The sequence below is a fragment of the Ovis canadensis genome, chromosome 13 (assembly GCF_042477335.2).
Source record: "Ovis canadensis isolate MfBH-ARS-UI-01 breed Bighorn chromosome 13, ARS-UI_OviCan_v2, whole genome shotgun sequence".
NCBI classification, from domain to species: domain Eukaryota; kingdom Metazoa; phylum Chordata; class Mammalia; order Artiodactyla; family Bovidae; genus Ovis; species Ovis canadensis.
Genome location: NC_091257.1, coordinates 44,371,910 through 44,399,227, shown reverse-complemented (window position 1 = coordinate 44,399,227; position 27,318 = coordinate 44,371,910). Strand labels below are relative to the sequence as shown.

At 41.1% G+C, this 27,318-nt stretch overlaps 1 protein-coding gene across 4 annotated transcripts in view; it reads left to right on the top strand.

Moving 5' to 3' along the window:
* The window catches only part of NMT2 (N-myristoyltransferase 2), a 57,556-nt gene extending 31,925 nt beyond the window's left edge, over window positions 1-25,631 (top strand). For 3 of the 4 annotated variants that reach the window (XM_069547556.1, XM_069547558.1, XM_069547557.1), the window contains 10 exons: window positions 1,438-1,582; window positions 4,308-4,426; window positions 4,523-4,614; window positions 4,737-4,853; window positions 7,360-7,530; window positions 9,091-9,199; window positions 16,774-16,944; window positions 21,375-21,542; window positions 23,554-23,691; window positions 24,048-25,631. In XM_069547556.1, the coding sequence (XP_069403657.1) occupies window positions 1,438-1,582; window positions 4,308-4,426; window positions 4,523-4,614; window positions 4,737-4,853; window positions 7,360-7,530; window positions 9,091-9,199; window positions 16,774-16,944; window positions 21,375-21,542; window positions 23,554-23,691; window positions 24,048-24,068 (1,251 nt within the window). In that variant the 3' untranslated portion in view covers window positions 24,069-25,631. The remainder of the gene's footprint in view (window positions 1-1,437; window positions 1,583-4,307; window positions 4,427-4,522; window positions 4,615-4,736; window positions 4,854-7,359; window positions 7,531-9,090; window positions 9,200-16,773; window positions 16,945-21,374; window positions 21,543-23,553; window positions 23,692-24,047) is intronic. The other variant, XR_011248126.1, reaches the window with a different exon arrangement.
* Window positions 25,632-27,318: the final 1,687 nt, after the last annotated feature.

The window sequence follows — 27,318 nt, the reverse complement described above, 5'->3', positions numbered from 1 at the left end:
TTTCTTGGAATCATTTTAGGAGCAAGAATCTTTAGGGAACCTAGTGAGTCAAACTACCACAGGATGATCTGTATTAAATATTTCGTACTGGGGCTTCCCTGGTGGCTCAGATGGTAAAGAATATGCCTGGAATGCAGGAGACTCGGGTTTGATCCCTGGGTCGGGAAGATCCGCTGAAGAAGAGAATGGCTACCCACTCCAGTATTCTTGCCTGGAGAATTCTATGGATAGAGGAGGCTGGTGGGCTACAATCCACGGGATCACAAAGAGCTGGACACAACTGAGCGACTAAGACTTTCACACCGAGTCAAACAAGTCAGCTTCCCAGATAAAAGGATTTGCTCCAGGTCACCGACTTCAGATTCAGAATTGAACTAAGTCCAGACCTGCTGTTAATAAACCACTGAGGGTCAGTGGTACCTTTCCTTGGTGCCTGTGATGCTGACAAAACCTGAAAGCTCTGAGACTCTTTCTAACCACTTCTGAACCCACAGTGAAGAGCATTCTTTGTATGGCATCAAAATTCTAAAACTCATCAGTAATTTTGCATGTTGAGAAAACCTCACCAATTTCCATATTCAGTATTATGTCCCACTCTCATTTCACATATAGTCTTATTTTGTAAGAAGTATTACATCATTTGAGGGATTTTCCAGAAAAAAAAAAGAGCTATGGAATATTCAGAAATGACAGATATTGGTTTTAAGGAAGGAACTTTAGTATTTAAAGGCATTGTCAATTTTATAGACTGAGGATATGCTTTACTCAAAAGGAAGGTTATTTACCACACTTGGGTTGGGGTGAACAGGCTATGGTTGCAAAAGGTTCTGAATTCGTGGAGGAAACTGCACATCCTCATTGAAGGATTTGTTTCTGGTGGAGCATCCGAATTAGTAGTTGGTGGGGTGTGGTCCAGGATAAGGCATCCTTTGAGAGTCCTTTCTTGATGAACTTCCTCCTGCCATGTCCACCTCGCTTCCATTCTAGAAGTTATTTCTTTTGTCCCTGCATTGCTCCTGCCAAGCATTAACTCCAGCAGTGAAGCCAAAACCAGGGGCTGACTGGCTGCTGTTCGATGCTCACGTTTGCACTGCATGGCAGCCCTTTCTGCTGCTCCACTCACATGAGTAATTAACCATGAGGACCATTTGCAGATGTTTGGGAAACTGAAGCAAGCATTGGCTTGATTTACTAGAGATTTTCCAGACTGTCAGAGCCCCATTAAAACTATAACTCTGTTGTTGTCTTTATCCTGTACCTTTGCTTATATTTTAATATGTTAGCATACTTGAGCCCAGGGTCCACGCTTAGAGGAGGATCGTGCATTTTTCCAGTGAACGCTGTAGTCTCCGAGGCAGGCGTGCATGTACCTGTCCTAGGTTTGGGAGCAGCGGCAGCTTCCTCATACTCTGTGTCTGTGTGTCTTTGCTGTTGTAGAATTCCACCATCCCAATGCAGAAGTTGCAGGATATCCAGAGGGCAATGGAGCTGTTATCTGCATGCCAGGGCCCTGCCAGAAACATTGATGAGGCTGCCAAACACAGATACCAGTTTTGGGACACACAGCCGGTACCCAAACTAAGTAAGCTTTTCTGCCTTTTCCCTCTGCAAACAAAGCTGGGTTAACAACAAACAAAAAAACACAAAAAGAGACTTGATTTCACTTATATGATTTGTTTCAGACCACAGATTGAGTCATATTTTTCCTACTAAAATAAATATTGAGTGATGACATTGGCTTTTAGTAACAACAATTTTAATATAACTCTTGTGCCTACAAAAAATCTAGTGTCCCCACACTTCAAATATTAGTGTATGGAGTATATACACACAGAAAAGAGGAGTCTCCCCCACCGGCAGTGTTTTGGTTCCAGTCTTCATGGAGTGGTTTTTCCTTCTACATAAATTTTTAGCAGTCTCACCTCAGTTATCCCAGAAGACACAGGAAATTTGCCTATTAAATCTTACTGAAATAGAAGATTTTGCTCTGTTTAACAGCAGGGTTCTGAACATTCACCCATGGTGTTAATGATTGCCAGTGTGATAACACTCCAGTATAAGTGAATTGGGACGCCTTGTGAAGGCCTTCGTAAGGGCTCTGGGTCACGTCAGAACTTCATTACTAGTCCTCTTCCCGCAGTGCCAGGCCTGCTCCATCATATTTCACTTAAACTTCTACCACTTAAGTTTCTGTAAACATAATTCCATTGTTACCCTTTCACATTATGCCAAAAAAAAAAATATTGGCCAAAAAGTTCATTCAGCTTTTTCCATACCATCTTGTGGAAAGACCGGAATGAACTTTTTGGCCAATCCAACGGACGCTCTAAATGCCATAAAAATGTTTATCAGTGTATTACAAGCTCAACCTGTTGCTTTGACTTATGTTTATATAAAGATAATTCATTGTATCATTTCTATATATTTCTTCAATGATAGTTCCAGATTCAAATTTTAATATTTAATGTATAATATATAATATTTAATATAAGGGGTTCATTGCCATCCCAAAGTCTTATTAGCCAAGTTATATACAGATAGCCAGTTTCATCAATTATAAAGCAGGAAACAATTGTCCTCCTTGCCTTCAAATCATGGATTTCAAACTTTAAAAGGGACTGTTCCTTTCCCACCCACGCCCACCCCACGCAGCTTCAAAAGCAAGAGCTTCAGAGCGTGAACAGAAGCAGAAAGCAATGATCCTCCCTTGATTTTAAGTCTCTAGAAATTATTTGGTGAGGAAAGGCCCTCTAGAATGAATTTACTGGATTTTAAATGACACTGAATTGAATGACCATTCATTGGCTAAAGGGAATGAAGGTTTATTGATCTGAATGTATTGGGTTTGGCTAAACGCTGCTGGTGGCTTTTGGGTCATGGCTCAGGGGAGAAAAAAGTCTCTTTAGCTGCCACCCACCCCAGTGCACCACTCCTCTGCTCACCTCATTTTAGCCCCTCCCCTAAATCCTTGCCTGGTTCTCGGGTTCCTAGAACATTCTCTATGCACCTCAATTAAGGCAGAGCCAGGTTAATGGCCGAAAAAGGAACCTGAGGTTGGGGAGAACGTTTGAAAGTCAGAGAGACTATCTCATCGTCTCTCTCCAGAGCCCTGTTCCACTTCAGTCAAACACACCCCGCTGTTTGGAGCTGCCTGAATGGGGTGAGCCCCTGGTGTTGTGTACATCAGCCAAGCCCTAAGAGCAACTCCCCAGGGACCCCAAGGGAGCAGCTGGGCACCTGACCACTGGGGCTGACCTGGGGGAGCCTGAGGTACTCGTGGGATGAGCTGGTAGACTAGAGATAAGATGAATATGCAAAGTCAGGGATTAGGAGGAGAGAAAAGAAACCCTTTAGGGTGGGTACAAACTCTGTGACTTTCCCCTGTAAAAAGGTCTGTGATGGTAGGAACTGTACCTGAAGGTCACTTATTCAGCAGATGTTTGTTGAGTGTCTGTAGTAAATGCCAGGCGCTGGGATGCAAACACAAGAGATAGTAGAGGGAAAGCAGGGTAAACGGTGAGCAGGTAGGGAGGACGTATCCACAATAGGAAGAGCTTTCGTTGAGGGGGATGCTATGAGGAAGTGGTGTGTAACTTACATCTGAAGAAGCGGGAGCGGCTGGCCACGTGAAAGTCAGGGGACAGCCTTCTGAGCAGAGGCCCAGCCCGAGGGAGGTCAGTGGGGCGGATGTGCTGAGGCTCGCCAGACAGGCAGCAGGCCACGGCCAAGGGGCTGGATTTTATCCCAGCCACACTGGGAGGTTCCAGAGGAGGGACTGGAAAAGGGCCCCTTGGTGGAAATCGCTGGAGACACTGATGGCTTGAACTGTGCTGCCAGCAGCCCGGACAGAAGTAGACCTGAACTGAATTTTGGATTGTGCTGGGAGGGGTCAGAGGTCACTGCAGCCCTTGCCCCCTGTTTGTTGAAAAACAGTTAAAAAGAAAACATCTCTAAGACTGTCACAGCAAACCTACATTGCCGGCAGTTGTGCTGTATGATCAGTCTCTAGTTGGAGGCTTCAGATTGAGGAATCACTATTGTTTTCTTGTGTCCAGTTTGCCATCGGATGACGAGTAATTTCTCCGGTAATTGTTCAGATAGCAGTTACTCTCCACCTCCACATAACTACCTTACCCCCCTGTAGAGGTAGCTGAAACAGTACAGTATTTTTAAAGATTATGTGAAACTCAGTAGCCCTAAAGCATGCTTTTGTTTCCCGTAACTGACCGGTTGGGGTCGTCGGAACACTTTGTAATTGAATCGTCTCTCTGTTGTTTTTTTTTTTTTCTCCTTCTCCCTGGATCTAGATGAAGTAATAACGTCTCATGGCGCAATTGAAGCTGATAAAGAAAACGTGCGTCAGGAACCGTACTCCCTACCGCAGGGTTTTATGTGGGACACTTTAGACTTGGGTAACGCCGAAGTGGTAAGTGAAACCTCAGACCTCAGGCCCCACACTGGCTTGGGCTGCTGCCGCACGGGGCCCTAGCATCACAGGCAGGACGCGTGTTTGGTCTCATAGCTCCGGGAGCTGTACACCTTGCTGAATGAGAACTACGTCGAGGATGATGACAACATGTTCCGGTTTGACTACTCGCCCGAGTTCCTGCTGTGGTGAGTCTGTGGCTGCCGGCGCCTGGTGGGGATGCGACTGCAGTGGGGTTGGGCCGTCTCTCTCTGTCCCTGTTTTCCTGGACACTCAGCGCACTCGTTTTCCTCGCCTGTGTTGACTACAGGGCTCTGCGTCCCCCAGGCTGGCTCCTCCAGTGGCACTGTGGCGTCAGGGTGTCTTCAAACAAAAAACTGGTGGGGTTCATCAGTGCCATCCCCGCAAACATTCGGATCTATGACAGGTAGGTGGTGAAGCTTGTCCCTTGTTGGTTTTGACGTATTGCTTCTCCAAGAATTGTGGTTAGAATAGGCTTTTTCCCCCACAATGTCTAACCTATTTATTTATTAGAATATAATTGCTTTACAATGCTGTGTTAGTTTCTGCTGTACAACAACGTGAATGAGCCATCAGTTCAGTTCAGTTCAGTCGCTCAGTTGTGTCCGACTCTGTGACCCCATGAATCGCAGCACGCCAGGCCTCCCTGTCCATCCCCAACTCCCGGAGTTCACTCAGACTCACGTCCATCGAGTCAGTGATGCCATCCAGCCATCTCATCCTCTGTCGTCCCCTTCTCCTCCTGCCCCCAATCCCTCCCAGCATCGGGGTCTTTCCCAGCGAGTCAACTCTTCACATGAGGTGGCCAATGTATTGGAGTTTCAGCTTTAGCATCATTCCTTCCAAAGAAATCCCAGGGCTGATCTCCTTCAGAATGGACTGGTTGGATCTCCTTGCAGTCCAAGGGACTCTCAAGAGTCTTCTCCAACATCACAGTTCAAAAGCATCAATTCTTCGGTGCTCAGCCTTCTTCACAGTCCAACTCTCACATCCATACATGACCACTGGAAAAACCATAGCCTTGACTAGACGGACCTTAGTCGGCAAAGTAATGTCTCTGCTTTTGAATATGCTATCTAGGTTGGTCATAACTTTTCTTCCAAGGAGTAAGCGTCTTTTAATTTCATGGCTGCAGCCACCATCTGAAGTGATTTTGGAGCCCCCAAAAATAAAGTCTGACACTGTTTCCACTGTTTCCCCATCTATTTCCCATGAAGTGATGGGACCAGATGCCATGATCTTTGTTTTCTGAATGTTGAGCTTTAAGCCAACTTTTTCACTCTCCTCTTTAACTTTCATCAGGAGGCTTTTTAGTTCCTCTTCACTTTCTGCCATCAGGGTGGTGTCATCTGCATATCTGAGGTTATTGATATTTCTCCCGGCAATCTTGATTCCAGCTTGTGTTTCTTCCAGCCCAGCGTTTCTCATGATGTACTCTGCATAGAAGTTTAATAAGCAGGATGACAATATACAGCCTTGACGCAATCCTTTTCCTATTTGAATGAGCCATATGAGCCTCCCTCCCCCTCCCCCATCCCACCTCTGTAGGTTATCACAGAGCACTGAGCTGAACTCCTTGTGTTCTACAGCAGGTTCCCACTAGCTGTCTGTCTTACACATGGTGGTATATATATGTATATATATGTCAGTCCTAAACTCCCAATTCATCCCACCCTCTCTTTCCCCCATGTGTCCACACATCCATTCCCTACATCTGTGCCTCTCTTCCTGCCCTGCAAATACATTCATCTGTACCATTTTTCTAGATTCCATGTGTAGCATTAGTATACAGTATTTGTTTTTCTCTTTCTGACTCACTTCACGCCTTATGACAGCCTCTAGTTTCATCCACATCTCTACAAATGGCTTTTTTAAATGTCTGAGAACATGTTGTTGATGATAGGGGAGGTTGTGCATGTGGGGAGGGCAGAGGTACATGGGGACTCTGTACTTGCTGCTCAGTTTTGCTGTGAACCTAAAACTGCTCTAAAAAATAAAGGTTGTGAATTCATTTTAAAAGGTTGTGTACAATAACCAAAAAAAGGCAGTTGTATTTTTCTCCGTCTTTCTCTGCTTCTCAGTCTCATACACGCACACACAGGTTATGTATATATGTACCTAGTAGAAAAAACAAAGATATAAATCGGTACTTCAGATTTGTTTCTGGGGAGGAAATCACTTAAAGGATTTTTTTTAGAAGTCTTTTTATCCATAGGATATGTATGTTCCCTTTTTACCCTGGGTCTCCAGCTTAGATAGTCAAAGATAGAGCTATGAAATGCAAAGATTTAGTGCATAGGTCTCTTTACATTTCAGTATGTTGGGTGATCTTATTTACTGCTGAAACGTATTTGATCTCAAGGAATATTTTGTGCCAAATGAAATGCCTGTATATCTGGAACCAGAGCAGCAGATGGACTTTGAAGCTCTAGAAGATTTATTGTCGCTTAGAAAAGCACCAGCTCTGGCCTTGTCAGGGTGCTTCCCAGGGATCCCAGAGATTGCATTATACTCCAAAGCAGTGTCTTATTAGATTCTGCATCTGGGTGACCCAGTTTCTGCCATAATTGTATATGTTACAGGAAAAACAGATATAGAAGCTTTGAGGCACAGCTGATCCAGTTTCTAAACTGAAAACTTTAGAACAGACCCAAGTTCTCAGATCTATTTAGAACAAGAAGGTTTACATCTCCACAACCTAGAGTTTATGATCATTTTGGTGCAGGCATGTGGGGAATAGTGTGTCAACCTGAATTTGTGAAATATCTAAATGTTAGAATATTTTCCTTAAATATTATGTTAAGGGAGGCCTTTCAGTTTCATATTCTTTGAAATGTTATAGGTGTTATCTCGTTTTTTAAAAATGTTCTTCTCTTACACTGGCTCTAATTTTCAACACCTTTCCTTCTTAGTGTGAAGAAGATGGTCGAAATCAACTTTCTTTGTGTTCATAAGAAGTTGAGATCAAAACGGGTAGCCCCAGTGTTGATTCGAGAAATAACCAGAAGAGTGAACCTGGAAGGGATTTTCCAGGCTGTTTATACCGCTGGAGTGGTTCTTCCAAAGCCAGTGGCCACGTGCAGGTATTAGCATCACACCTTTATCTTGCACATCACCTTTGCCTAATGCTTCACGCCTCCTTGCCATGTTTCTATAAGTATTATTCTCCACCCTTGTAACCTGGAAGGATTTTGGCTGACCCATGGTGATGATGTTGGTTGGTAGCAGAGATGGAGATACAGCCAAGAACCATTAGCCCAGTATTCTTGCAGTAAACCCCACAGCCACATGTGTATGAATGATGCTGTGTGTCCATTTCTGGGTCTCTTCATTTGAAAGGCTAGTTGCTGCCTTGGGAAACCCAGGGCATCAGTTACTGGGAGATGTCCCTGTAGTACCATTTTCTTTCCTTCTTGAACACTCAGTGTTGTGCCAGTGCTGTCAGGAACCACTCCAAAAGCTTAATAAGCATCTAGCCAGAAAGCCTGAACATACTTGTCTGCTGTGAGTGAAAAGAAGGCTAAAGCTCTGTTCTTATTACTTGATTATTTCATCTGCTCTTTTCAAGCTTTCAAAAGTTAATCCAGTAAGAAAATCACGTATCAGATTTTCACTTGACTAACCTGTTTCTAGAGCATCAGAAACAGTCTGTGTCCCTCTACTATTTTTTAAAAATTTTTTGTATCTTTTGGCTGCACTGTGCAGCATACAGGATCTTAGTTCCCCAACCAGGGGTTGAAACCTCAGCCCCTACATTTGCAGTGCAGAGTCGTAACCACTGGACTGACAGGAAGTCCTTCCCTCTCCTCTATTTTTGCATGAGTGTATGCATGCCTGCTCAGTCGTGTCCAACCCATGCTACCCTATGGACTGCAGCCCGCCAGGCTCCTCAGTCCATGGGATTATCCAGACTGCAGTGAGTTGCCATTTCCTCCTCCAGGGGATCTTCCCAACTCAGGGGCTGAACCCAAGTCTCCTGCATCTCCTGCATCGGCTGGCAGATTCTTTACTACTGAGCCACCTGGGAAGCCACTACTATTTTTATTGACTCAAATAAGAGGAAACTTCAGGAAAAAAACTTCAGAGTGTAAAAGACAAACCTGTAAAATGCCTCTCTCCTATTAAATTATTCATAAATAAACAGAATAAATAAGACTTCACAGGTATATTTTAATATAATCTGTAATCATTCATTCCAGTACCTAAGCCAGAATCATTTGAGAAATTCAAACTCATTTCTCAAAAAGTTGTTTTCTTCCATGTGCATTATATAAATGTGAAGGTTACTAACTTAAGGGAGTATTTTCATGTTTTTAAAGTTTTTGGTTTGCCTTCTTAGAATCTGTGATGGTCATTCAGTACTTACAAACTGGACATTGTCAATATTTCTTCTGCAATTTTAAGATTTTTCTATATTAAAAGAGATGGAAGGTTACCAGTGTCAAAGGAGCATAACTGGAACATCATTTCGAGGTAAAAAATGACAGATAAAATAATTACATAGGCAGAGGACCAGGACCCAGCACTGCACCAGGCCCTACATGATGTTTGTTCAGTACTTCTGTAACAGCTGAGCTGAGACAAAGAGTAAAACTTGGAGAGTTAGAAATCAATCAGACCTTAAAGCCTGTATTGTATTTCAGATACTGGCATCGATCACTAAACCCCAGAAAATTGGTAGAAGTGAAATTTTCTCACTTGAGTAGAAATATGACTTTGCAGAGAACGATGAAGCTGTACAGACTTCCAGATGTAAGTAAGAATGGCTTGCTGTTTTTTGAAGCTGTTAACAACTGAAACTTTTAACATAAAAAAGAATTATTTGCAGGAAGCTAAAAACTGGTTCATGTGTCTGAGGATGTGAATATGTAGCTAAAAAGACTTCAGAGAACCTCAGGGCCAGGAGGAGAGTTCACCAGGTGTTGTTGTTTTTTTTTTTTTTTTAAGGTTTTTTAAAGGTCTTCAGTTTGGGGTTGGATGGGGTTGAACTCCAGACTTGTAGGTTTTTAAATTTTGAGCACTTATATTCTATTTAGGAAGAGGGAAGAAAAGTTCCAGCTTCTGATGGTTTCTTAGCACATGGACTTAAGGAATAAGGTTTAAAAGAGAAACCTGGGGAGAGGAAATAATGTCTTATTGAATTAGCATCGTTTTAAACTAGAAACTTCCCAGTGTGAAAAGTTGTCCCTTAATATGGGAAATTTTAAATGTGCTTACCAGTCTTGGCTTTTATTTGGGGCTCAGATGGTAAATGAGTTCTCCATCGCTCCATAAGAAACTACCACAAAGGTAGAAGCTGAAACCAACACATGTGCTATCTCTTGGCTTCTGTGGGTCAGGAATCAAGGCACAGCTTAGCTGAGGTCTTTGCTTCAGGCTTTCTTGTGAAGCTGTCATCAAGGCATCAGCCAGGGTCAGAGTCTCGTCTGAACACTTGACTAGAGATGGATCTGCTTTCAAGCTCACATGTCTGTTGCCAGCCTTTCCTGGTGGGCAGCTGGACTGGGGGTCCTCCATTCCTTGCTGGCTGTCGGCCTGAGGCTGCCTCAGCTCCTCATCGGTGGGGGTTCTCTGAAGGGCAGATCACAATGCATGGGGAGAGTCTACAGAGAGCACCTGCTAACAAGATGGAAGTTAGAATCCTGTGTAATCAATTCACAAAGTGAAATCACTGCTGCCATATGTCATTGGTTCCACCCACACTCAAGATAAGTGGATGGTGTGGGCGTGACCTCCAGTGAGGGTGGGCGGGCATCACTGGGGCCATCTTGGAGTCTGTCCACACAGATGGGATCTGTAGTGTGAAGTTTTGATTTCATCAGAGCTGTTCTTTCTTTTGGGTTGTAGTAAGTACTTTAACTCAGCTGAGGGATTCACATAGAGTATAGCCATGTTCCTCCAAACAAGGTGGGGAAGGACTTCTTCTATGGAGGAGGACTCCAGCTCCTCTTGTCTTGGACCAGTTGTGTGTTTACCAGAAACACATGATCAGTGGCTGCACGGATTCAAGTCTTTCTTTCATCAACAGAATCAACGCATTTCTGACTTAGGCAGACTTTCATAAGGAGAGACGTGGAGATGAAGGAAACCAGGTGTTCCGGGGCTTCCCACCTGGCAGAGGGACCAGAAGGCACGGTCTCCTTTCTGTCTAAGCTGCAGTTGCAAACAGTGGGGCTTGAACTTGTGAACTCTCTGCCTGTCTGTAAGGCCAAGGACCGAGGGGAAACATAGTTTAGCACAGAGGGAAATAAAAAGGGCAGGTGACATAACGAGGGAGGGTCCCCGTGTCCTGGGAAAGGAGGACCAGGGCCCCTCAAGCTGGGGTGACAGACATGAAGCTAAGTATATGGAGACTCTGGAAAATGCCCTGAGGGGTCACACCATTGTTATGACCATCACAATTTACTCATCAACTAGAAGGAACTGCTAATGGCCAAGTTCCAGAGACACTGAGAAGGGTGGGCTCACATACGGGCACAAATGGCTGTGAGGAAAAAGGGCCCTGGAGGAGCATAGCACACGGCTGAGACAAGACACAATTGATGCTCAGCGTCCTCCTGGCCAAGTGTCAAATGCTTTGCTATCTGCGAGTTAAAATAAGAACTGGAAGCAAGCCTCCTTTACCCAGTAGGGTCGAATGCTGTTCTACCTTGGTCTCCCCTGATTTCAGTTTCTCAAACCTAACTCTGTTCAGCTTGTGTGTAAGAAAAGCACCTCCTTGTCTGTATAGTCACCTGAAGTGGAATGAAGCATGAGGAAATTGAGTAGCTGTCATCGGTTTATCCAGGATGATTAGAGTTAGAGGTGCGGAAAGTTATTTTTTACTTGACTTTGTCCATCGGGCTCCGTGTTCTTGTACAACAAGCATCCATCAACTCACAGGCAACCAAGTTTTGAAAAGTTGGTGATAAATTGCTGGTCGGACATTGGTGGTGAAAGCAGAGTCTGGCATCTTGGTTGCAGTTAACTCGGTTACAGAAGAGCATGCCTCTTCCAGCCATGGTGCTGTGGTGACTGCCTTTTTTCTTCCGCGATAAGTCAAGCTGATAAAGTGCTGTGATGTATATTAGCATATTCTCCCAACCACCTTCTGTTTTAGTATTCTTACCCCAAGGTAAGAAGGTATTCTTATTTGGTATTGTATAGACGCAAAGACTGAAGCTTGTGAAAGTTATCCAAACGGCTCTTGTTGGCTTGTTCCAGCCTCCTTTACTTTTTAAGTCATAGGGAAGGAAAGAAAACTAAAGAGTAAATTAACTTTTTTAAAAAAAGAGAGGGTAGAGGAGATGCAAGTAGAGACATTGAAAAATTGGAAGGTGCCACCAGCAGCAGCCTTGGTATTGGGCTCCTGGCTTAGAAGCTGGATTAGGCAGCAAAAGCCAGACTACCTCCTTCTCTCCCAGGGCCAGACAGTCACATTGTTTGAGAACATTTTTGTATTATGAAGTGTAGAGAAGAGCCTTCCTGAACACAGGTTTTTTGTTCAGCCTCATTTTCTGATTTGTTGTAACTGTTTCAGCTCACCGTGCCAGCTTTATGTGTTGATCATAGACTATACAAGTTAACACTGATTGTGGCCGATGTTATGCCAAACAGTTAACGTCTGTAACCTCATTTATTATTCACAGTGATCAGAGGGGCAAGTCATTGTCCCCAGTCACGGAAGAGAATGTTGAGACACAGATTGATTTGCTCAGAGTCTTCCAGTCAGGACAGAACCATCCCCACCAGCTCATGCCATTAGCTACCATTACCAACGAGACTAAGATTTCCCCAAGAGGAACAGTTTCCCGCCTTTTCAATGTTGGGTTTTCTTTCTTTTTTTTTTTTTACTGTTTTTATTTTTTGGCCACAAGACATGTGGGATTTTAGCTCCCAGACCAGGGAATGAAACCTGCACCCCCTGGGGGCATTGGAAGCTCAGAGTCTTAACCACTGGACCGCCAGGGAAGTCCCAAGGTAAAGAAATTTGAAGGAGATAAAAAGCAGGAGTCAGGTTACTCTCTTGCAACACTTTACGTTGTGTTGCAAGAAGTGTATGCCTATGAAGAAGCCATGCTGAAACAGATATTCTTGGTTTAGTAACTGTAGGGTTTTGTTTGTTTGTTTTTGTTTTGTTTTGTTTTGTTTTTTTTAGAGTGTAATGTCTTACTGCTCGTTCTTAAATCAAAAAAGTATCCATAATCAAGGCTTACATCTCTACTCTGAAATCTTGGCTCCAAATTACTCACAGCACATAGCTTGATGGAGAACAGCACTGCTTCTGTTTTTTAATAGGGCTCTAAGCTTGATTTCCTTATATACTTACAAGCAAATTTTATACACATTTCAGTGTATGGAGAGTCCGATGAGTAATGCATACTAGTTCAACCATGGGAAAGTAGCTCTGATTCAGAAATAGAGTTTGCTTATGAAATTTAAGATTTTCTCAGTTAAGTCACTGGAAATTTTTTTTGTTTTTTATTGAAATCTCAGAAAACATTGTCATTTGACTCTTTCAGATTATGCCAAAGCTTAAATTTCTACCTAAGCATGACATTTCCCTCCACCTCTTCCTGAAAACAACAGCTATTATATAAAATGCAATTATTTTTTTGGCCACACTACGCAGTTTGCAGGATCTCAGTTCCCTGATCAGGGATTAAACACAGGCCACGGCAGTGAAAGCCCAGAATCTTAACCACTAGGCCACCAGGGAACCCCCTAGAATATAATTTTATATATTAACATTTATGTCATGCTTCAGTAGATTTCCTGGAGAGGATATGACTTTAAGATATTAGAAAGAAACAAGCTTAGGTTCTGAGATACATAAGCCATTGTCGATCAGGAAAAGCATATATTCTTCCCGTTTCTTGGACCTTTTATGTTTCATGATTGGATGTAGTCTGATGTTTCCTTCTGCTTTAACTTAGCTCCTATAAAAACTTGTTTGAAGTGCTTGAAAATTGCCATCTATATACTGTCTCACTGCCCATTTGCCAAAATATACTGTTTCACTGAGTCCTCCTTATCTAAATTCTATTACCCATTTTCCTAACCTTCAGAGACCTGAATAGCAGTTCTCAAAGTGTGGTCCAGGGGCCCCAAGAAGTTCCCAGAACACTTTGGGGGGACCTGTGAAGTCAGTTTTTTAGAATAACACAAAAATAATTTGCATCTTTCATTATCTTACAAATGCACTGTGCAATCTTCCAGAGGTTAAATGGAATGTGAGCTTACATATTCTTTTGCTTTAAAATTTCCAATTTAATTCTAATACAATAAATATGGATGAATATAACCCATGTAAACAAAGCTCTTTGGGAGTATTAAATAATTTTTAAGACTATAAAGTTCCAGACCAAAATCTTTGAGAACTGCAGCTTTAAAGATGTCTACCAGACAAAAAAAGATTTTGATTTTAGTGATTTCACAGTATGAGTGTTCAATGAATAAGAATTGTGCTGCAAAAGTGTATTTTGCTCCAAAAAGGAATTGGCAAGCCTTATTCCTCATTTCTGAATGTTCTCTATGAACAGAGAGGATGTATCCTGTTACTATCATGAGATAATCTCATTGTTTGAGGCTCATTTTATTTCATTTCATTTATTTTGAGCTGTGGCATACAGGATCTTAGTTCCCCAACTGGGGATCAAACCTGTGCCCCCTGCAGTGGAAGCACAGAGTCTTAACCACTTTACCACGAGGGAAGTCTCAATATCATTTATTGTTATTGAATCAGTAACAAATGCAAATGCAAAACAGTCTAATGTTGAGAAAGGCTATTTAAAGTTTATCAAGGCCATCCTCATGGCAGAAAATAGCCTTTTCAAATGACGGCAGTATATATGCGGTATGGTCTTGGTCCTCCTACCAGCATTTCAAAATGTATGCTCATCTCATCTAACACCACTTAGCAGTCACATAGGTTTCCCACTTCCCACAAATTGCAGTGTAGAAATGCTCTAAGTAACTAAAATTGGCTTACAGAAACAAAAGGAAAATATTGGTTTCATGCCTGGCTTGCACTTGAATGCCAGGCCATAGAAATGCCGCCTCTTAAGAGCTGACAGTGACTTTTTTCCATGTCTGCAGCCTTCACCTCACCCTATTGGGGAAATGATTATGCTAAAATCCCAAGAATTCATGCATTCATTCATTCATTCAACACCTGTTCAGACCATTATTAACCAAGGGTTAAGCCTTGGATGGAAGCTGGGACCTGGAGATTTCAGGTCCTTTGGCTTTGTTGTTGTTCAGTTGCTAAGTCGTGTGCAAATCTTTTGTGACCCCAAGGACTGTACCCCGCCAGGCTCCTCTGTCCATAGGATTTCCCAGGCAAGAATATTGGAATGAGTTGCCATTTCCTTCTCCAGGGAATCTTCCCAACCCAGGGATCAAATACATGTCTGCTGCATTGACAGGTGGATTCTTTACCACTGAGCCACCTGGGAAGTCCCCCTTTGGCTTTGAGACCCACAGAAATGCTGGAAGTCTGAGTTTTCTATTAAATGTCAAGGACTTAAATTCTCTTAATTTAGTGTTTCATTATGGTGTCTTTATAGATTCTGTAAATCATAACTGAGTAGCACATAGTAAACACTCAGCTAAAGACTGTTGGGTCTGTAAATACAAAGAACACCTCTCCCGTCTCTTCCCAACACGAATCAGTAATTGACCAGCATTCCTTGTCACAGAACCTTAGTAATAACCTCAACATGACTACTGATGTCCATCAGAGCCGGCATTCAAGATGAAAACCCATTTTCCACTTTGGTCTTCTCTAACCACCTCTCTGGGGGCATGCAGGAATTGTGATGATCTAATCTTAGAGGCAGCTTTTAATTTAAAAGTGCTCAGAAATAATTTAGGACAGATTAGGTAGAATAGAAGTATTTATATACAAGTTATTTGTCACTTAAAAATTTATCCAGTATTTCTTCAAGGAAAAAAAGTATCAAGTTAACTAAAAGAAATGAAGTTGTTTTTGTAGTTCAGTTTAGTCGCTGAGTCGTGTCCGACTCTTTGCGACCCCATGGACTGTAGCATGCCAGGCTTACCTGTCCATTGCCAGCTCCCGGAGCTTGCTCAGACTCATTTGTAAGTATTAGAGTTTTGTCTTTGTACAGACAGGGGATGTAGTCAGCTTTCTCACTTGCAGTGTCAAGTGTCCTGGTATCTGGACACTTCTTATAGTTGATGTCTTAAGCTCTTTTAAGGATAAGAACTTGAACAAATAAATCCAGATGGGGCCTTGTCCCAACCTTTGAGGGCCTGTCATTCCTGTGTGTTGTTTTTGTTGAGTCACTCAGTTGTGTCTGACTCTGCAACCCCATGGACTGCAGGACGTCGCCAGGCTTCCCTATCCTTCACAGTCTCCCGGAGTTTGTTCAAACTCATGTCCTTTGAGTCGATGATGCTATCCAACCCTGTGGCCTTATGTAAAAACTGTGACTTAGGAGAAGAAGGATTCAGATGCCTATTATGATCACCTTTTAATTGACCAGTATTGGTCAATTAATGACCAGCAAGACCAAGGCCAGTACTTGGAAACTAGCCATTCGTTCTTGGTAACTAAAATGCCTGCCTTCCCATATTGACTGTTATGATTGACTTTTCTTTCATTTTTGTTGCTCATGAGAACAAAATAGCTACATCTTATTCATGGGCTATTGGACAAAATGAGTTTCTCAGCCATTCTCAACTGTGTTTTCAAAATGTCAAACATGGCAGTCTTACAGCATGATACTCCAGAACACATGCTGGGATTGTTTTGCCCTGTTATGTAGGCCAGCAGTCCCCAACCTTTTGTTCCTAGGGACTAGTTTCATGGAAGATAATTTTTCCACAGACAGGGGTAGGGGGCGGGTGGTTTCAGGATGATTCGAGTACATTATATTTATTGTGCAGTTTATTTCTATTATTATTATACCAGCTCTACCTCAGATCCATCAGGCATTAGATCTCAGGGGTTGGGGATCTCTGGTGTAGGCTGTTAAATTTCTTGGCATGGGTATATAGGTGAATTTGTAGTGTTCCCATTGGTTTGTTTGGGTCATAGGCAATACTAACCAAAGACCTGGTACACAAAGATAGGATAGAGCATATTGTATAGCTTATGTGCTTAACTAGTACATCTCAAGCTTTATGTGTATACAAATCACCAGGGGATTTTGTGAAATTGCTCATTCTGACTTGGTACATCTGGGGCACGCCCAAGATTCTGCATTTCTAACAAGCTCCCATGAGATGCTGATAATGTTGGTCTGGGGACCACACTGGCTCCAAGTTTGTTTAGTCCTCTTATTTAAACCTCCCCATTGGTTTTGTGTTCACTCCAACAGGTTACAAAAACTTCAGGCTTGAGGCCAATGGAACCAAGAGATATCAAAGCTGTTCAAGAACTCACCAACACATACCTGAAGCAGTTTCATCTAGCCCCAGTGATGGATGAAGAGGAAGTAGCCCACTGGTTCCTCCCTCAGGAGCACATCATTGACACTTTTGTAGTGGAGGTAAAGATAAGGTGATAAGATAGGAAAAGTATGAAAATACTATGCGACTGAGTCCATTTTCCAGAAAGACCCTAGAGTGCCCATCTCCTTCCTCTGTGTCCATGACTCACTGCTTCTATACCAAGCTTCTGCTCACTCTGTTAGAACAAGCTGTGCTTACAGTTTCCCTTCCTGGCATAAGAGCACACTTGTAGTACTTAATAATGGGAAATCAGGATACTGCTCTGGTGTTGCCAGTGTGATTAATTGCTTCCCTCGGTTTTAAAAAGCACAGTTTGGATGACCTCATCAGAGATGAATGGTGTCTCAAAGTTTAATACTGTTTTGCTTTTGCAAAACTGGTTGGAATTGAACTGCCTTTGTTCAAGATGGCATAATTCAATCACTTCATTCAACCATGTCTTCTTGATTTGTGAAAGGTTTTCTATAGGCTGAATACTAATACTTTGTACTGTGGTCCTTTTCTGCGTTCTCCATTCTGTTCCGTTGATCTCTGTGGCTATTCCTCTACTGATAACACACTGTCTTAATTAATCTGTGGCTCTGTAGTAAGCCTTGATATCAGGTAGAGTGATTCCTCCCATTTCATTCATTTAGCTAATGTAGTTCCTTTGCCTTTGCATATAAATTTTAGAATAAGCTTGTCTTAATTTACAAAAGACTGTGCTGGGATTGTGATAATAATTACATGATACTCAGCAGGATTGCATTAATTTAGAGAGAATTAACATGTCTTCCAATCCATGAATATGGTATGTCTTCATTTATTTAGGTCTTTTAAATTTTATCAGCAGTCTTTAATTTTCAGCGTCCAGATTCTATACATTTTTTAAAGTTTCGTTTTCCACATATTCCTTGTTAGTATGTAGAAATGTGATTGATTTTTCTGTGATGCTCCTGTATCCTGCAACCTTACTGAAATCACATATTAGTTCCAGGAGTTTATTTGGAGATTTCTTGGGATTTTTACATGGATAATTGTGTCATCTACAAATAGAATCCGTTTTGCTTCTTCTTTTCTTTCTTTCTCTTGCCTTATTGCAGGGGCTAGATCTTTGTACTTCAGGTTGACATCCTTGCCTTGTTCCTGATATTAGGGGAAGAGCATTCGGTCTTACCCACGACTCTTACACCATTATGTTAGCAGTCAGTTTTTCATGGATGCTCCTTATCAATTTGAGAAAATTTCCAACTTGCTGAGAGTTCTCATCATAAATGGATGTTGGATTTTGTCCAGTGCTTTTTCTGTTTCAGTTGATACAATCATACAGTTTTTCTTCTTTAGTCTGTTGATATGGTATATTTATTTACTCATTTTCAAATGTTTGACCACTTCACATACCTAGGAAAATTATTTTCTTGGTTATGGTGTATAATTCTTTTTGTCCATTATTGGATTTGGAGTGCTAATATTTCATTGAGTATTTCCTGAGTTCATGAGAGATACTGATGTGCAGTTTCTTTTTTTTACTGTCTCTGTTTGGTTTCTGTATCAGGAAACCACTTGACCTCATAAGAGGAGTTGGGAAGTGTGACCTCCTCTTCTATTTTCTAGAAGAAATTGTATAGAATTCGTGTTAGTTCCGTAAGTGTTTGCTAGAATTCTCCAGTTGAACCCATCTAACCTTAGAAAATTCTTTCTCATTGTCTGTTAATACAGGCAGACCGCATCTGATCACTGTTTATTATACCAGTCAGATAGTGCATTTTTAACAAATTAACAGTTTATGGTAACCCTGTTGGTGCCATTTTTTCCAACAGCATTTGCTCACTTTGTCTCTCAGTGTCACATTTTGGTAATTCTTGCAATATTTCAGACTTTTTCATTATGATCATGTGTTATGGTGATTTTTGATGTTACTGCTTCAAAGTTCTAAATGATGATTAGCATTTTATAGTGATAAGTATTTTAAAATTAAGGTATGTATATTGTTTTCTAGACTTAATGCTGTTGCACACTAATAGACTGTAGTATAGTGCAAACAAAACTTGCATATAAACTGGGAAAACAAACTCATGTGACCCACCCTATTGCGATATTTGCTTTATCGAGGGGGTCTGGAACCAAACACGCAACATTTCCAAGGTGTGCCTGTCTACCATGTTTGCACGATACATCTGTTTCAGTCCTTTTACTTCCAGCCCATCTATGTCATTGATTTTGAAGTGATATTTGGGCCATGTTTCCTTATGTACTCTGCAGAATTTCTCCTGATTGGTATATTTTGACTATTTACTCCTGATGATAATTGATATATTAGAGCTTGAGTCTTCCATATTATAAAATATATTTTCTGTTTGTTTCTTCTGGCTCTTGCCCCTCTCTTTTTACTTGCCTTCCTATCCTTGGCCATTTTTGGATCTGTCTTGATTTATTTATAGTGCATTTGAGTATATTTGTATAGGTCTTATCTGAGTATGGGGCGTCCCAGGTGGTGCAGTGGTAAAAAATCCACCTGCCGATGCAGGAGACACAAGAGATGCGGGTTAGGTCCCTGTATTGGGGCAGGAAATGGCAACCCACTCCAGTACTCTTGCCTGGAAAATTCCATGGACCGAGGAGCCTGGTAGGCTATGGTCCATGGGGTCCCAAAGAGTTGGACACGACTGAGCAACTTCACTCTAGTATTCCTGCCTGGAAAATTCCACAGAGGAGCCTGGTCGGCTGCATCCTTGGGGTCACAAAGAGTGCCTGTACTTAAATACAAGCAAGCAAGCATTTGAGTATTATAGTATATAGATATAAATTATCAGTTCTCTGGTATCCACGTTGCACCACTTCAAGTGATTTTACTTCCATTTAGGTTTCTTTACTGTCTCAAAGTTTAAATATCACCATCTTGAGCATCTTGAGATTTCCTTTCTATTTGAAGGATGTTCTTTAGCCAGTGTTAAAGGTATGTCTGCTGGCAACGAATTCTTCTAGTTTTCGTTTGTCTGAGAAGGTCTTATTTGCCCTTCTTTCCTGAAAGAAGCTTTACCAGATACAGAATTCACAATTGATGGTTCTTTTCATTCAGCTCTTGAGCCACTTGCTTCTGGCCTTTGTGGTTTCAGGGGAGCAGCCCATCGTCATTTGAATTAGTATTTCCTTGTAGGTAGTGAGCTGTTTTTCTGTGGCTGCTTTTAAGATCTCTGTCTTTCCCTTTGGGAACTGTTATGACGATGTGCACTTCTTTCTGTCATCCTCTTAGAGTTCACTTGGCTTCTTGAGTCTCTTCTTCGGTCTCTGCCGCCTCTGGGAAGCCTTCGGTCATTGTCTCTCTCAGCCCACTTTCTCCTTTCCCTCTAGGTCTCCAGTGATATGAACGGTGAATCTTTTCCTCACAGACCCCTGAGGCTTAATTTTTTTTTCAGTCTGTTTTCGCTCTCTTATTTCAGATTGGGTAAATTCTACTGGATTCTTCAAGTTCAGTGATTCTATCATGTCATCTCCACTCTGCTACTGAGCCCATTCAGTGATTTTTTTTTTCCTCTTAATTTCTGCTATGGTATTTAAAAATCCTTAACAAAGCAGAAAATCTAGGCCTCTAAGTCATCTCTAATACTTGAGCTGCTAATATAGCACAGTAAAGAATCAGTTTAGCTTAACATCTTTAATTTTTAATGTCTGAAAAAAAGGATTAATGAATCAGAAGCACTCAAAAAGTGAATAAATCCATCCCTCTAGAAATTTCTGCTAAAACAAATACTAGCAGTGACATATGTGGTCTGGCCTCTGCACCTGTATAATTCAGATACAGCATGAATTCTTCGCAGACTTGCATAGTTACCACATATATACCTAGTTACCACAGCTAATTGAAACAACCCAAACAATATTGACTGATTTCTTGTATTTCTTGTACCAGTGATGGTGAAACAAACACCATCTTTTTTGCATCCCTTTTGATATGTGATAGCTTCAGATTTTCTCAGTCATTCACATACGTATACTTTGGCACAGAACCAATGCCTTTTACAAGCTTCTGAAAAAAAACAACTCCCAAACTCTATCCCACTTCACTTTAAGCTGATAAAATTCCTGCCTTGTGCCAAGAAGATGTTAGATATTACACAGTATCCTTTAGCTGGAAAAGGTAGCATCCTGATCCTTAATGATCTTATTCCTGCAAAAACAGTGAATTGACTTTTATCACTGTCCCTATAAGTCTGTAGTCACTAGTCAACCAGAGAGAAGCATTCCTCCTTAAGAACTTGCTGCCAGGCACCAGTGAGCACTTAGGCTGAGGCACAGTGCCACACTCTTCCCTGGCCGCTACCCGGCACACGGTGGGGCTCCACGTCAGACCTGGAGGATGGAGCAGGAGCAGTTGCTCTCCATTCTGATGGAAAGCTATGGGGCAAGTCAGAGATTACCAAGTGAGCTTAAGTGCCTGGATGACACTTGTTCGAGGAGATGTTTATCTGACGTTACCTTTGTTCTTTAGAACTCCAGTGGTAAACTAACTGACTTCCTGAGCTTCTACACACTCCCCTCCACAGTCATGCACCACCCGGCTCACAAGAGCCTCAAAGCCGCCTACTCCTTCTACAACATCCATACAGAAACGCCCCTGCTGGACCTCATGAGTGACGCCCTCATCATCGCCAAGCTGGTAGGTGACTCCTGGCTGTCGTGTGTGCGTCTCCAGACGTGTGTGTCAGATTATATAAGTATCTTGTATTTTCTTCCGCACAGGGGAACTCATTTGAGATATTTTACTGTTGACCATCAGTCAAAAGAAGAATTTTGATAAGAGGTTTTTTTAAAAAACTTTAGCGACTGTTTTCATCATCAGCTCTGTTGTAACTTAACCAAAAAGATATTTTGTACAAATCAGAAACTTTTAACCCTTATATGAAAGTACATGGGACTTCCCTGGTGGTCCAGTGGTTAAGACTTCGCCTTCTAGAGCAGAGGATGCAGGTTTGATCCCTGGTCGGGGAGCTAAGATCCCCCATGCCTTGTGGCCAAAAACCCAAAACATAAAACAGAAACAATATTTTAACAAATTCAATAAAGACTTTTAAAAGGTGGTCCATATAAATCTTTTAAAAAAGTAAAAAACATAAAATTCATAATATAAGGAATTTAAGAAAATTATATGATCCTGTTATACAGGCATATACCTTGGAGATATTGTGGGTTCAGTTCCAGACGGTTCCAGATCACTGCAATAAAGCAAGTATTGTGATAAAGTGAGCCACATGAATTTTTGGTGTCCTAGTGCATATAAAAAAAAAATTCAAAAGTTATCTTCACGCAATAGTGTGGTCTGTTAAGTATGCGGTAGTAACTAAATAACGTAGAGATCTTAATTTTAAACATTTTATTCCTGAAAAAAACATGCTATCCATCATCTGAGCCTTCAGTGAGTTATATTCTTAACATCAGAGATCACAGATCACTGTAACAACTATAATAATAATGAGTTTGAAGTATTACAAGAATTACGAGAATGGAACAGAGATATGAAGTAAGCAGATGCAGTTGGAAAAATGACCCTGATCGACTTGCCCTATGCAGGGTGGCCACAGACCATCAATTTGTAAAAACACAGAATCTGTGACACGCAATAAAATGAGGCCTGCAGTGAATAACTGGCAACAGCAAGTGTTTTTATTCAACTAAATAGTCTGTGAATTTTGAAATTAAATTTAATTAATACAATTATTAAGAGGATTTAAAACAAAAAGAATTAAATTCAAAATGTGCCGTAATGGATTTGCATTATTTTTTACTTCCTCAGTATAGTGGTTAGGATGATTGTTAAATTCTTGCTACAAATAAAACATTTTCTTTTAAAAGATAATAGAAATCAACTGATGTAAATGTTTTGATATAAGTGCTGAATGAGAAAATATTGCCTATGAGAAATCAGGAGCTACACATCAAAAGTGTCTTCCTTGTATTCTTCTAGTATTTGATCATTGGAAACATTTTTTTTTAATCTATTAAAAGCGGACACCAAAATCAGCATTTGCCTTTGAGTCTTTGATCTTGTAGCTCATTTTCAACTACCTCCCCACAAAAGGCCAGTAATAAATTATTTAAAGTAAAACCCCTGAGAAATAGAAATGTAGGTACTACATCTGCACCACATTTTTCATATTATTAACTAGTATTTTTTAATTCTATTTTTACTATTAAAATGTTACTAAATTTATTTCCCAGTATTAGCCCAAGGCAAATACACAATTTCAAGTCTTTACGGGTTTGGTTTCTTGGCTATAGGTTCAGGTAAGTCAGAACTTAGCAAGGCCAGTTACTAACAGTTTTTGGTGATGGGGCCATCTAAACAACTCTTTCCTTCAAAAATTGGGGCAAAATATTTCCTGAAACCTTAATATTTTTTGTCACTGTTAGCCATCAGACTGTATTTTTTTGATTCAGCATTTCTGGATAATTTTGTTGATTCCATCATATTCACTACTTGCTAGTTTAATAGGATAGTTGTGAACTGAATTGTATTATAGTATATATTGCAGACATTAAACCTCATTATAAATGCATATTCAATTCAAGGTACTAGTAGGAGAATGAAATGTTATACTGAAATACATCATATACAAAATACTCTAAACCTTTAATGCTTTAAAATTTAAAAAAATTTTTTACATTGACAGAAAGGATTTGATGTATTCAATGCACTAGATTTGATGGAAAATAAGACATTCTTGGAAAAACTCAAGTTTGGCATAGGCGATGGCAATTTACAGTATTACCTGTATAACTGGAGGTGTCCAGGGACAGAGTCTGAAAAGGTGAGCAAAGTTGATGAGTCTTTGTAAACTTGATAAACTTAACCTACAAAACCCCATACTTGCTTCTTGTCAGAGTGTTGAGAGGTTTTTAGTTTTTTTGTTTTTAGTAGTTTTTAAAAAATATATATCTATGGGACTTCCCTAGCAGTCCAGTGGTTAAGACTCCACACTTCCACAGCAAAAGGCAGAGGTTCGATCCTTGGTCGGGGAACTAAGATCCCACATGCCACATTACCAAAAAAAATTTTTAATAATAAAAAATAAAAGAATAAAATAAAAATATACATCTGTCGTACTACGTTGATTTAATTTTCTTTCTCACTGTGTTTACTGTTCCCTCTCTTCCCTCCCTTTAGGTTGGACTCGTATTACAGTAGATGGATATTTCTATTGATATTTCTAGAACTCTGACATCATCATTCGTTAATACCCTGAAGATTCCTGGAACTGCCATTCCAAAGAAGAATAAAAGCACAACTTAAGTGACATCGAAGTGTCAGTAACAGAAGAGATGGAAAAGCATCCATTTGTGACCATACATGTAGAACACCTTTCTAGCTGACATTAACATCCATCCTTTTTTTCCACTGTTGACCCGTTTGTAGGAGGGATGCAAAGAGGGTACAGAGCACATTCCTCTGGTTCTCAACCTTCTGGCTGTCTCCTGATGAGAGAGCCAGAGGTCTCTTCCTCTCTCTAGAAAAGGGACCGCTTTTCTATGAACTGAACAGAAGTCACAGAATTGTGTAAGAAAATCTTTGCCACTGTGTGGAGATAAACTGTGGCATTTCTATCTATGAAGTGATTCAGGTCTGCGGATCCACATAGCAGAATGAGGGAGCCACTCGGAAAGTGTTTACTTACATCACCATACACGATCGCATCGGAACCAGCACTTTTTTAACTCAGTGACACGCAGTGGGTGTTAAAGAGCAAGATAAAAATGTCCTGGGACTATTATTTCTCAAGAAGCGAAGTTGCCAAATCAGTAAACACACAAATTGTACTTTGATCTCTAGCAGGACGATGGATTGGTTCCAAAGCAAGGTTTGGGGCAGACATGAAGTGTGCTCTCTGAAGAGTGTCCCCCTGCCCCCGCCAAACTAGACTTCTGCTCCTGCACAGATTCTAGTTTCTTCTCAGCAACAGCCAGGATATGTGAGGAAAAGGAAATCAAAGCCCGCAAGTCAGAAGACATGCCCAGAGGAGTTCATTAGTGCCATCAGGACACTGAGAGTTTGAATGTTTTTTATTACTTATGCAGAATTGCACATATTCCTCTACGCTGACTCTAACTTACCATGAAAGCTGTCCTGCCCTAGGAAGATGTCTTATTTGTAAATAAGTCTCATAGTTTTGTTACTGATGGTGTTTTTATCTAGGATTTGAAAAACTTCTCAGTGTGTACAAATACGTATGTATATTGCCGACAGTCCAAGGGGAAAAGATGGTGGATGAGGCCACCTCAGCTGGCCTTGACTCAAATACCACAAAGTAGATATTTCCTGCCTTCACGTACCGGTGCCCGACAGTCCAAGGGGAAAGATGGTGGATGAGGCCACCTCAACTGGCCTTGACTCAAATACCACAAAGTAGATACTTCCTGCCTTCACGTACCAGTGCCTCGGCCGTTCTGTCCATAAACATCCAGTTCCCTTAGACAACAGGATGGCCTTCCTTCATGTTACACGTGGTCAAAGGAAACAATCATACCTTATACCAGGCAGGAGCTGGCAACCTGTGGCCTGTGAACTAAACTCAGCCCATCGCCTTCTTCTGTATAGCCCAGGAGCTAAGAGTGATGTTTATATTTTTTTGAATGGTTGAGGAGAAAAAAAAAAAAGACAAAAGAATACCATTTTGTGACACAAAAATTATAGGAAATTGAGATGTCAGCATCCATAAATAAAGTGTTGTGGGAACATGGCCCTGGTCATTCATTCGTTGCCTTTGTGTGGCTGCCTTACTCTACAAAATAGTTAAGAACTGTTCTGACAGAGACCATGAACCCAAGGCCTAACATATTTACAGCCTGGCCCTTTTCAGAAACAAATTCTGTCGCCCCTGATTTCCCCTAAGAAGCTGAGAGCAAATTTCTGAAGCTTCTGGTCATCCCGAAGGCCAGCTCACAGCTGTGATGCTCTGGGACCTCCACTAGGGGGTGCGCATGGGCCCCTTAAGTCCTCCCTAATTGAGGACAAGTGCTGTTTTCCTTCTTGAAGGCACAAGGTTAGATTTCTCATACACGAAGACTCAAAGCCAACTGCACTACCCTTTTTTTTCCAAACAGGAGCAGGATGGCTTCAGAAGCCAAAGTGAACCAATTCACTGAAACACCAGAATTAAGTAAATGAGATTTTTAACTTAATCTGCAAATGAGGTTCCAGTTGAGAATCATGTCCCACTTGTTTTTATGGCAGTCTTATACGAAGTAGGTTTTCAAAAAATCGCTTGATTGCCACTCAGAAATTTTGTATGGGCTCACTTCATCATGGAACTGTGGCAGTTACTCTATTCACTTACATAGTTGTTGTTACAGGCTTCATATTCTTTTACTCGTTTTAAATTCAGTAGTTAATAAATGATTAGCACATCCATCTCTTTATAATGTAAACATGCTACCAATGAGCATTTTAAAATAGAAAATCAGTAAAACAGCTCATGTTTATAAAATAGCTGTTATTATAGAACCAAATTTCAATGTAATATATAGTCATAGATTCAAAAAACCACACTATCCCATGTCCTTTGTCAGCAATGGAAGTGCTCTAGTCCATGACATATCCTTGCCCCCCACCTTTTTGGTCAAGATGACATTCAGTCGATTTAAGAAATAGGTGGCATAATCCACAAATCAACCAGAATTTAGGCTAAAAGTAAACTTTAACCCAATTCCTTCCCTGTACATTACAGAAAATACCTTTTCCAAACAACAACACTATAAATAGTGATGCTTTCACTCAGAGCATCAATTATGCTCCACATACTAACACAAATGACCCTGTCACGACAGACCCACATCAGAGCATACAGGCTCCTCCATTTACTTTTCTATTCTCTTCCTGCCTCATTTCACCTATTTCTGTCATACTTTTTATAATGTTAAAGTTCCAAGGGGAGAAAATAATAATAAAATTCCAAGGAAGTAAGTTAACCAAATAAAGTGGTGAATTCTAGTCAAAATAGCTTACCTGGCATTTTCTACGTTTAGCCTTTCTCCTAAGCCCATACCTACCTACAAAGGTAAACTGACAGTAAAAATTAATAACATATCACTTCTGAGAACAGTGCATTGCCTGGCATTTAGTATCTTTCCCGTACACGGATGGTGCATCTGCAGTCTAGCCTCATCTTCCCCCCGCAACTGGAACGGTGTTTGTGTGGCAGGTTTTCCAAGTTTGGATGGAAAGATGTTCAGTGTTGCAGGATACAGATGTTCTTGCTCACAAGCGCTGTACCAGCCTTTTAAAAAGTAAATTTATACCAGCCTGGACCTTCGTTTCAATAAAGCTTCGTTTTGATATTCACACTTCTAAATCTCTGCACTTGGTGTTTCTAAGCTGCAGCTATTCTAGTCACAGAAAATCTTACACATGTGAAAGGAATGATGCTAAACAGTCCCGAGAA